The following is a 12,268-nucleotide window of genomic DNA, read 5'->3' on the forward strand; positions in this document are numbered from 1 at the left end:
AAATGGTGAGCATTGTTGGGCTGAATGTGTTGTGTTGTGTGTTATGATATGCTATGCTTCATTAATTGCTGAATGCTCCTATATTTAAACATTTATTCCATTTTAACCTGTCTTATTTCAATGAACATAGAAGCACAATGTAACAATACCGTATATGTTCAACTTAATGTAATAATAGAGTATATGTATATATGTATATATAGTATTTGTTCAGCGTGCATCAATCCAGGATCAGGCCCAAACAGAATTGTGGCATCTCCCAATACCTGCAGTCATCAAAGTGTGTATTTCTTTCAGGAGGTGCCCAAGGAGAAGGATACAATGACCATGTCACGATACAATCACTTAATGAAGAATCTCCTGGTACTGCTTGACACTGCAACTCTGCAGGGGAAGGGACCTGTCCTGACGGAGTTTATCAAAGAGAGAGCCCCACTACATGAGTATAAGACAGGCAGAGGACTACAGAGGTATGGCTGCTTTCCACTTCCTAAATGTGTCTTAATGTCCACAAACCTAATTAAACCTAATTATGACACATCTGCTATCCATATCACATTTTTCCCAGTGCCTCATTTTCACAGACTGCAGCCTTAGGTTTTGAATTGTTGCAGGCACAAAATAAATGCATTATGGGAGACTGGAGGTTTGCTAAGGAGTTGCAAAGAAATTATTATTTTTTGTTCTATCTACATCTGCATAATTTGGTAGGTTCTGTTTTACCCTCAGAATAATTATTGTGACCTGTATATGCAGATCATTTGATGTGAGGATGTCATGGGATGCACCTGCTCTACTTGTTTTCATTTGTGCAAGTGCATGGATGTGTCATTTGAATGGAAAAATACTGTGTAATGGCAACAAATCTATTGTTCTTGACATTAAAGTTTACATTTTGAGGGATTGCCTAATGAGCCTTAGGTGAGTGATTGTGTTTTTCTGAGCATTCACTGACAGTTCAGCCAGCTTGGTCAGAGCATCTCTCAATATTCTAATAGGATCTGTAAAAAGACTGTTTTTGTGAGGTGAGCACTGAAAAGTCCTCTGTATTTACTCTATTCTACAATTTCTTATTTGTTTGTTTCAGTTGCCCTGAAGTGTGCACACAGAGCAAGACATCCTCAACTGCCCTGGGAGGTGTAATCGTTTGATGTCGCCATCTTAATCCAAGAAATCACCCAATCAGCAAAAAGATGATTTTCAGATCATGATAGCATTCTCTTTTTTAAGTCATGTTACAATTGTTGAGACACATTATAGATGCTGAACTTGATAGAAATTAGTTTTATTCATCAGATAGTCTTCTGGAAACTGAATACTTCAAGAGCTCCTGTTAATTGCACTTCAGGCAATATCCTCAATCTCCTGCTGATTAACAGCATGCTTGCTGGTTTCACTTCAAATGTACACCTGAGGCAGATAAATGTCTGCACAAGGGTAACTCTCTGCACATCTCTCTTGATTGTAGCACATTTTCAAAACTTAATTTTACTGTCTGAAGGTTAACTAGGGCTGGCATGTCAGTAAATGAGCCTTCCCAATAAGATATTCACAGACCTGCCAACTTTGGGAAAATATTTTGAGTACCACAATAGTCAGTGTAACGCTTAGTTCACATGCTTTCGCACCACTTCGCTTTGCACACGACAGTCTGCAAGAGACACAGACACACACACACACACACACACAAGCACACATACATAAGCCTTACTTCATAATTCTAGTTTTGACTATAGAAGTGATCAGGCAAAATTGTATAATTCTAAAATATCACTTGCACTGTACTGGGCTATATTATGATATACTTGCAAGTCAAAAGTTTGAGTACACCTGCTTAAAACCATTTTTTTCATGATTAATATTTCATTATATGATATGTGTGCTTATACAAACTGATAAGCATAAGTGAATTGCATTCAATTATTTAATAAAAATGGAAATAACTTATTTTGTATATTGTAACATATGTTTTCATTTTCATACAGAAACTTATGTTGTAATGTAACATAACAGAGTGTGTGCGATTCAAAGTTATAACAGGGAGTCTCCGCGGCGTTTGAGTTACTGCAGCTAAATTACTCTATCAGTTATTCACACCGTAGCCGTCTCGTAACGAGGCTAAATCGTATGCGAGCTACTACTACGGCTAACTATATACACAAGTGTATCTCACTGGGATGGCAGGCATGCCCCATACCTATACAGCACCGAGAGTTTGGCACTTTTCAGGGTTCCCCACAGAAATAACCACAACAGCCACAGACGCTCAGCCCTTAAAAACATTCAATTCTGTACATTCTGACCCCATTTCAACAGACAGATTTCATAAGCAACTTCACATGTCCACACAATAAAGCCCCAAACTAAGGGGATTTTGCGTTTTCTCCTTCTTCTTCTTCTTCTCATTCTTATTTTTCCTGCCGCCTATCCCACTAATAACATGTCTCCCCATTGGAAATTTTACCGACACCCGCCAAATCTTCACCTACACGACCCAATGAAAAACTCGCATACACACGCAAAATACCCATACCTTTACCTTTTTTTTTCAGTACAAACAGCTAGTCCGCCTGTGGCCTAGTGGGTAAGGTCACGGTCTTGGGAACATAGGGTCGCAGGTTCAAGCCCAGCTAGGAACGCGTTTCTTTAACCTGCTTTTACCCTCACTAATAATTGTCTACTACTTCTCAATTATTGCTTTTGCACCATATCTACCAGCCGTTCCCCGAACTGTATTATGACGTACCGTCTGCACGTTCAATTGTTAACCGGCTACAATATTGCAAAGCCATATGGATTCAACGGGAGCTCTTCTGTGCTAACTCGCCTGTGTTCTTCTTTAAAACCATGGACAGGTTTGCTAATGATATTTCACGCATTGCATAGCTATGTCATGGTGCTGCCCTAACAAAGTGACAGACTGGTAAACCTCCGGTTGAACGATTGAATCCCGCCTCGTCCTCAGGCAGATAATTTCCTCTTTTACACTAACGTTCTCTACGCTTATATTTGCTTTACCAAAACTCACTCATGGCCACCCATATGCATTTCATGACGGCAAATGTATTCCTTTTATTAAAAAGTTACACCAGTTCACAGCTGTGCCATTTATAATAACTATATTTCTTCACTTGGCTACTGTACAAAACCTTCTTATCAGCAAACGCCACGTTTCTACATTCATGTTACCTCGTCCTGTTCTCTATCTAGCCACATACAAACAATTACTATGTATGTTCTGCAACTCCCCATTCAAACATTACATTTAAAAACATGATTCACTCATAATTATAACTACTAGTACTGAACATGAAAAAAACACAGCAGTGCAATAGATTTCACACGTTACTTAACCCTCCACTTTAACAGCTGGCGCTTTATAGCGACTGTTATATATACCGTTTGATAAGGAATATAAGCTCGCTCATGGTCACTTCATTTACTTCGCACTATACTCCGTGATCATGTCAACCTTCACCTACATGCCCATTCTGCTAAAAACATATTGTTTCAACTACGCAATTTCATAATTTAATCCTAATTTCTCTCACACTGTTGTTATTTTCTCATATGCAAAGCCTGCTGGGACATATGCGTCTGCTCCTATTCTCCACTATCATGTTTTCCGGTTCTAGTTTAGCAAAACAGTGAAGAGGATTCCTACCTGCAGATAAGCCTATCAAAATGCCTTATAAACCTTACAAACACTAAAAGTGCATCTCCACGAAATAACAGACAACGGAGCAGGACAGAAGGCTACACAAGTTGCGACCTAGGGAGTTATAATTCTACGGGCTTGCTGATTCTTTTGTCAGTCAAGGCTCGTTGGATGGACGTCAAATCCGTGAGTACATACACTGGCCATATTTCATATGCGTTTCTGATACGTTTTACACTTATACGCCACCGCACCCTTTGTCACAGCCACTGTTTTACATATATAGCAAACCGAAACTGCTAAACAGTACACGCTCATCAGACTGTACAAATTCACACAAGGATAGCCATAATCCACAACCGTTTCTTACAGGGTCACTTCGCATTTCTCACTCTCATAATAAAACGCTTTGCAAAAAGAAATGATATCTCATAAAAAACACGTTTTCAACGTACAAAAATGCCAAGTTACTCAAAAGTATTGATATCAAAATGACGCCAAGTTACGGTACTACAAACAATATAGGCTATCTTGCCTCACCGAAATGACATAAGATGTATTTCAAAGCAATGCTACCCAATATTTCCTCAATTCTTTCAAGTCACTTGAGATTAGGATATACCCCTTGAAATCACGTAAACTTACCGAACCTGTTTTAACGTTTTATATGTTAACATTACGGTCACATTTTTGTGCTTGATTATTACTCCCCACTTCCCATTTTACCTCAGCAATGCAGCGTTACGCCTCATTGGATAATAAAGTACCGCTGCGTATCAGTGGATGTTGAGTGAGTGAGAGTCGGGGAGGGGTTACAGAACCACAAGCACAAGGTCGTAGCATCTGGTTCAATCCGAGGGATGTAGTTTAAATACCGAATAAATGTACGGTATTGTTTTGTACTGATTGATTGTTTTCCATAATTGAATTACAATAATAATAATTATTATTATTTTATTTTATTTTTTTGCGTAGTTTCAACTGGCATTTCGTACCTGCGTATTATGACCAAGAATTGCGTGGTTGGTACACAAAATGCGTGCAGGTTGGCAGGTCTGTATTCAGTTCTAAAACTTGCGGAGGTGTTTTCCTCAAAGTCAGCCCACTGTTTCTGGCTTTGGGATTCCAAATCTCCCTCCTCTGCTTTCTCAATTATAGTCCTTTGCTTTTTTTAATCTTACCATTTTACAATGTCATTCAAACTTTGTGTCACTTCGAAGTGTCAAATACCTCTAATTGCCTCATGCAACACATTTAAATGAATGTACAAAACTGCTGGTGAATGCCTACAAGAAGCATATGTTTATACTTGGTCGTCAACTTCATTTTACTAAATGTAAAAGTTCTTGTATATTTGCTACTTACAATAAATACTGCATGTAAAATAAATTTTACATACATACATAGAATATTTCATTATCCCCATGGGGACATTTCCCTCGCAGCATGTTACATTCACATTTACGAACAGACATTTATACCAAGAAACATACAATCATTCACGCAACACAAAGGCTGGGCAGTTAAATACATACATACCGATACAAATTGGACATATTGATGCCTATTCAATCAATCTAGACTCTTACAAACCCATCCACACGTATGTATGGCCTGTCCATGTTCTCTATGCTTATACACACAGGGCCAAGTGACTTAAAACAATTTAGGAAACATTGGGTAGCATTGCTTTGGAATACAGCTTCTTTAATTTCGGTGAGGCAAGATAACCTATACTGTTTGTAATACAGTAATTGGCGTCACTTTAATATCAATACTTTTAATGGAAAGCCTAGATTTAGCCAGTTTGAATGAATGAGTTATAGACAGTGCTTTGTATGTGTGAGTAACTTGCCATTTTTGTACGTTGAAAACGTGTTTTTTATGATATCTCATTTCTTTTTGCAAAGTTTGTTATGAGAAAGTGAGAACAGTAATGCATATAAATGTAGACTATGAGAAGTATGCGTACACATACATACATACAAACTCGCAAACAGCGTAGGCAGTCCCGGATGTAGACTGGTTTGATTGGGAGGCAGAGCGAGATTTTGGGGGGGGCCAAGTTAAGGACATGATTCGTGATGAGCAGCGGAGCGGACCTGGGTGTAAAAATGTGAAGTAACCCTTTAAGAAACAGTTGTGGACTATGGCTATCCTTGTGTGAATGTGTTCAGTCTGATGAACGTGCGCTGTTTAGCACTTTCGCTTTGCTATATATGTAAAACAATGGCTGTGACAAAGGGTGCGGCGGCGTAAGTATGAAAAAGGCTTGCATCATATAGAACAGCAGCAGAGATGTCCCCAGTGTATGTAGTCACTGATTTGACAGCCATCCAACGAGCCTTCATTGACAAATTTATCAGCAAGCTCGTAGAATTTGAGCTCCCTAGGTCACAACTTGTGTACCCTTCTGACCTGCTACATTTTCTGTTATTTCGTCGAGATGCACTTTTAGTGTTTCTAAGGCTTATAAAGTATTTTGATACGCTTATCTGTAGGTAGGACTCCACTTCACTGTTTTGCTTAGCTAGATCACCGACCTTACATGAGAATTTGAACAGTTGAACAGAACAGTGGAGATTAGCAGCACAGACATATGTCCCAGCAGTCTTTGCATATCCGAAAATAACAGTGGTATGAGAGAAATGAGGACAAATGATGAAATTGAGTAGTTGAAACAATATGTTTTTAGCAGAATGGGCATGTAGGTGAGGTTTGACATGATGTTTTAATGGGGTGTTGCAGACAGTACATGCATAATAATTGTTTGTATGTGGGTAGATAGAGAACAAGGTGAGGTAACATGAATGTAAAAACGTGGCATTAGCTGATAAAACGTTATACCAGCTGACCACTGTGCCATTTCTACTAACTATATTTCTTCACTTGCCTACTGTAGAAAACGTTCTTAAGAAAATCAATACATCATCATCAATACATCAAGTCATCATGAAATGCATATGACTGGCCGTGTCATAAGCACTTGCTTGTAACTATCCAAGGATGTGAATTGTCTTGGTGAAATGTGTCCATGGTTTTAAAGAAAACAGGCCAGTAAGCACAGCTGAGCTCCGGTTGAATCCGTATGGCTTGGCGATACTGTAGCCGGTTAACTGAATGTGTAGATGGTATGTTATAATGCAGTTTGTACGTTCAGTGAACACCGGGTAGATGTGCTGCAAAAGCGATAGTTGAGAAGTAATAGACAAGTATTAATGAGCAAAAAAGCATGTTTAAAAAATTTGCTTGAGGCAGAATTTGACCCTGTGACTCAAGGATCCATAGGCTACAACATTTACCACTGAGCCACAAACTAGCTGTTGGAGACAGGAAATGTTTTTGAGTAAAAACATATGTCCATTTTGCGTGTGTATGTGAGATTTTGATTGGCTGGTGTAGGTGAAGGACTGACTGGTGTCGGTAAAATGTCCAATGGGGAGAAATATTCCTTGTGGGCTAGGAGCATTTCTGGCAGGAAAAAGAAGAAGGAGAAGGAGAAAACACAAAATCCCCTTAGTTTGGGGCTTCATTATGTGGACATTGTGAAGTTGTTTATCAATTCTGTCTGTAGAAATGGGTTCAGAATGTACAGAAATTAATGTTTTTAAGGGTGTCTGTGGCTGTTGTTGCGGTTATTTCTGTGGGGAACCCTGAAAAGTGCCAAACTATCGGTGCTGTATAGGTTTGGGGCATGCCTCGCCAAGGCGTAACTTGGCTGGATGGCATACCTGCCATCCCAATCACTACTTCTGGCCCATACCACTTCTGGCCCCGGTTGAAAAGGGATGTGTTTGCCTTTTGTTGGACCTGCAAGGTGTGTCAACTAAATGGAAATCCAAATCAGATTATCAAACTGGCGCTGTTGTATCCTGTTCCAGTGATAGAGACTCTGTTTCAACATTTGATAATTGAATGTGTGGGTCCGTTACCTACCTCTAAGTAAGGAAGTAATTATTTACTAACTGTTATGTGCCAAGCTACACACTACCCTGCCGGCTATCCTTTGTGCAGCATCACTGCTAAGTCTGTGTTAAAAACTCTCAATGAATTTATGTCTGTCTTTGGAATTCCTAAAGTGACCAAGGGTCAAATTTTACATTTTACATTTACCCGTTTTCAAACAGGTTCTTAAGCAACTCCGTATAAGCATAATATAGCAAGTGCTTATCATGCTGAAAGTCAAGGTGCTTTAGAAAGGTTCGTGGTCCTCTTTCTGTATTGGGCAGTGACTGGAAGGACTCCGATCCTCCTAAAAACTTATTAACTTATGTAAATGATTTCAGGTTACGTCTGTACTGAGCAGGTGAGTATGCTAAGGAGAAGCTTAGCCGCTCCCAGGAAAAAATGAAGCATCTGTTTGACCGTTTGGTCAGAACACTGCAAGTTACATCCTGGTGACAGAGCATTGTGCACCTGAGGACGTGTCTGTTTGTCCTTCCTCAGGTTGTACCAAGGTTGGACCCCCCAAACCTAAGAATTTATACTTGATGCACACACAGCTGCAACACCTCAGATAGCCTTTCTGCTTATCAGCTTCAAACCGCCTAGCATGAATTGTCTGTTTTACAAGACCCAAACCGCTATGAAAGAGAAAGTCCCTGAGCTGGGACTGGGGGCACTGGATAAGGGTGTATGCTCATATATGCTTTTGTTTGCAAACATTAAAAGCTTGAACCAAATGTGTGTTAGTCTCTTGACTCTTCTCACTGCCGATGGATACAGATGGAATTTCCACCACACTGACAATGTTAATTTTCATAACGTTGACAATAAGCCTGTTCTGTCAGCAGGTGCGTTGGAGCATTTTCCTCCATCTCCTCCCTAGTATGTGCTAGCCGGTGATGCGCCCGGAGACAGATCTGCCAGACGAAAGTGTTTTCAAAGGCCCTCTGACTAGGGTAACTTAGAAGAGCACTTGCAGCATCTGACTAATTCTCGGCTATTTGACTTTGTCCAGTTAATATCTGCTCATTTGTCCATCTTTCCAGATAAACCTCGCACTATATGGGCTGAGCATGATTTAACGTTGGTGATGCAAAACTCATTCGTCAAAGTTTTTATCGGTTGTCTCCGAAGAAGCGTAAGCATTTAGCAGAAGTTGATTATATGCTGAAAATGACATTTCTGTGCCTTCTTCTAGTTGATTGTCTCCTTGTTTATTGGTCACTAATCCAGACAATACATTCCGTTTTTGCACTGATTACCGCAAAATTAATGTGATCACTAAATCGGACTCGTATCCACTTCCTCGCATGGAGGATTGCATTGACAAAGTGGGTCCGCCAAATTTTTGTTAGCAAGTTTGATCTTTTAAAAGGGTACTTGCAAGTCCCACTCACAGCCCAAGATAAATAAATTTCCACCTTTATAACCCCGGGGGGGGGGTTGTACTCCTACTAGGTTATGGCATTTGGTCTTCGTAATGTGCCCTCCATCTTTCAGAGGTTGATAAATACGGTCCTCTCTGGTTTAGATGGGTGCACTGCTTACTTGAATGATGTGGTGGTTTACAGCGACACATGGGACAAACATGTCTCGCATGTCAATGCCCATTTTGCATGGCTCTCTACTGCCCAGCTCACAGAGAGCCTTGCTAAGTGCAAGTTTGCGAGGGCTACCATGACTTATTTGGGTAAGGTGGTTGGAAGTGGTGAGGTTCGCCCAGTAGTGGCCAAAGTAACAGTCATCGAAAATTATCCCGTGCCTGCTAGAAAAAAAGAATTCATGCTATTTTTAGGCATGACTGGGTATTATAGGGGGTTTTGCCCCAACTTCTCAAGCGTGGTGGCACCTCTAACAGATCTCTTAAAAGCAAAAGTTGTTTATGTCTGGTCCAAGGCCTGTCAGATGGCGTTTGAAACAGTAAAAGCCCTCTTATGCAATGCGCCTGTCTTGGTCGCTCCTTGCGCTGACCGCCCTTTTAATCTCCAGGTCAACACCAGCAATGTGGGAGCTGGCACTGTCGTATTGTAGTCCGATGACTCTGGAGTTGATCGGCCCATTAGCTAATTTTCACGGAAGTTCAAGAAATACCAGATGAATTATTCCACAATCGAAAAGAAACCCTTGGCACTGATTTGGGCCTCGCAGCAGTTCAAAGTGTACGTAGGTTCAGCTACAGTACCACTGACAGGCTATATGGATCATAATCCTCTTACATTTCTGACTACATTGTAGAGCCCGAATCAATGCCTGATGCGCTGGTGTACCTGAATGCCTGAATGTACAGCAAATTAAAGGCAAGGACAATGTGCTCGCCGATGCCCATGCTCTGGTGTGAAAGTTATACTTTTTTGATTATCTAAAGTTTGGATTCTTACCCTTCTCGATTTCATCTAGAGCTGGTGGGAAATGAGATGGGGTTGAGCAAGTCTGTTTAGTTTTGGTTTTGATTTTATTAGGTACTTTGGCATGCTGTTGCAATCTTCTCTCCGTGTGGTGAGTGTCTGCAGCCTCAACCATTTATTTGTATGCAGTATGTTAGTTTATATTTGAATTTGGGTGTGTTTGTAATTGCTTGTAATTGATTTTCACCATGAGTGATTTGAGTGATAATCTGCAGTGCTTATTGGAGTAGATTTCTGTAAATGTGGTCTGAGAATAAAATAAAGTCATTGCGCAGATAGGCTCTGTCAGGTGATGATGCTGTGAAGCTACTATGGTTGTCTCAAGACCCGATTACAAATCTCATTGGTTTTGTGATTTAATTCTCAATGACCCTAATTAGTGAGATCTTCTACAGGTATGAATGGGTATATGAGCAACTGGGAGCATGTTTCTTAAATCCTTTGACTTTCGGTTTGCGAGACCAAACACTGCTGTTGCTGGGGCCTGGGCACTTTCTGAAATTATTCTTCGATTTGGAGGTATGCTTTCACAATTCTACGTGGGCATCAAAAGCACTGTATCACAATGAGTTATAATATAATTCTATCTGGCTCTTAGGCAGTGGAGTTACCCGTTAAACTAGGATCCGTGCAAATACACTCAAGGTTATCCCATTGCACATTGTTGTAAGGTTACAACATCGCCTGTTAATTTGCTGACTTGTGACCACCACCAATTGAGTTTGGCAATATTCCATATTGTTGACGGTAACTTTGTTTTTGCAAATTCATTTCATGTATTACTTTTAATTTAGTAATCCCCATAGTACTGTGTTAAGTTTTGTTTACTATTTATATATAATTGTTTTTATTTTTAGACATTTCTGATGTTTGAATCCCACAGGTGAACTAATGCAAGCCGAGGCATCAAAGACGGCATTGCAAAGTATGTAGAACACTTACAGTTTAACTTCCAACTATAATCAGTCCACATAATGCTGTTAACTAATGGCTTTATTTTATTTGCCGAGGTTTGAATCCCACAAGTGAACTAATGCAAGCCGATGCATAGCAGAAGGCATTGCGAAATATATAGAACATTTATTGTAAGTCCCAATTATTATCGGTCTCTTTATTACTGTTATTTATTGCTTTATTTTGTTTGCAGATGTTTGAGTCTGGCAAGTGAACTAATGTGAGCCAATGCTCACATAAGAGACAGCATTGAAGTATGTAGAGATCGTGCCTGTTGCCCAACTGTTAAATCCACATACTATTATATTCGCCGCTTGTTATTAAATGCATCATTTTCTTTTCCAAGGTGCATGTGTATCTGGCGTGCCCCGCCCCATTTCTATTAGCCACTTTTCCTAGTTATTCACTGTGCCATGATTGTTCAAAAAGGGATTGTTTAAAAGCAACTGTGAACTTTATAGTGCAAGGGTTGGTTATTCTGCCCCGGGATTCCACCCAGTTTGGGGAAAAGGGATTTTGGTATCTCTATGGTGGAAAAGGACCTTGTGGTGAATGTAAGTGTTTGTCCACTTAGCGCCCATTCAAGTGCTGCCAGCCTCGTGTCCCTGGACTTTGGGTGTACCGCTCTCGTTCTCTCCTGTGGTCTCAGCTTTGGTGTGTCTGTGGGAGGGATTTTCCTGCACTCACATAATTGTAATATTAGATTTTTGCTCCAGTCTACCCATTTGACTTGCAGAGGCATTGGCATTGCATGAATGTCATCTTCCCTCTATTTGGTGTGCGGTGTGGATTTTCCTTCTCTCTCTGTCCACTACACTATCTCTCATTCAGGTGCCTGTGGTTGGAGGCATGGCTTGGTGGCAGGTGATCATGTGGCTCTCCAGAGTGCAGGTGGCGCGGTATCTTCAAACCCTTTTGTTTTACTTAGTATAATGTTGCACACAGCATGTAGTGTGGAGGTTAGATTTAGTGATACCATGCATTAAATTACACCACTCCCACTTAAAAGGTGGGAGATCCTCTGTAGTATAGATTAAGGACAAGGTTCCCCAAACAAACCCAATTCAATTGAATGAATAGAGGCATAGGCTGATGTACAAAATAGTTCAGTTTATTTCACCGGTAGATTTTACAGTTGAGGCCAAGTTTACATAAACCTATGCTAAAGATATTCAAACTCTGCACATTTCATGTTACCATACATTTCTTTTGGCAAGTAAATTAGGGCATCTACTTTGGTCACATCAGAGGTAATTTTAAAACAATCAAGACAGATTTATTTCAGCTTTAATTCACTATATCAGAA

The 12,268-nt window shown here is 40.1% G+C and overlaps 1 protein-coding gene across 2 annotated transcripts in view; it reads left to right on the forward strand.

Moving 5' to 3' along the window:
• The window catches only part of cfap157 (cilia and flagella associated protein 157), a 129,997-nt gene extending 128,307 nt beyond the window's left edge, over positions 1 to 1,690 (forward strand). For both annotated transcript variants that reach the window (XM_035379690.1, XM_035379691.1), the window contains 2 exons: positions 298 to 470; positions 1,088 to 1,690. In XM_035379690.1, coding sequence (XP_035235581.1) covers positions 298 to 470; positions 1,088 to 1,151 — 237 coding nt within the window. In that variant the 3' untranslated portion in view covers positions 1,152 to 1,690. The remainder of the gene's footprint in view (positions 1 to 297; positions 471 to 1,087) is intronic.
• Positions 1,691 to 12,268: the final 10,578 nt, after the last annotated feature.

The sequence above is a fragment of the Anguilla anguilla genome, chromosome 10, assembly GCF_013347855.1.
Source record: "Anguilla anguilla isolate fAngAng1 chromosome 10, fAngAng1.pri, whole genome shotgun sequence".
In the NCBI taxonomy this organism is placed as follows: domain Eukaryota; kingdom Metazoa; phylum Chordata; class Actinopteri; order Anguilliformes; family Anguillidae; genus Anguilla; species Anguilla anguilla.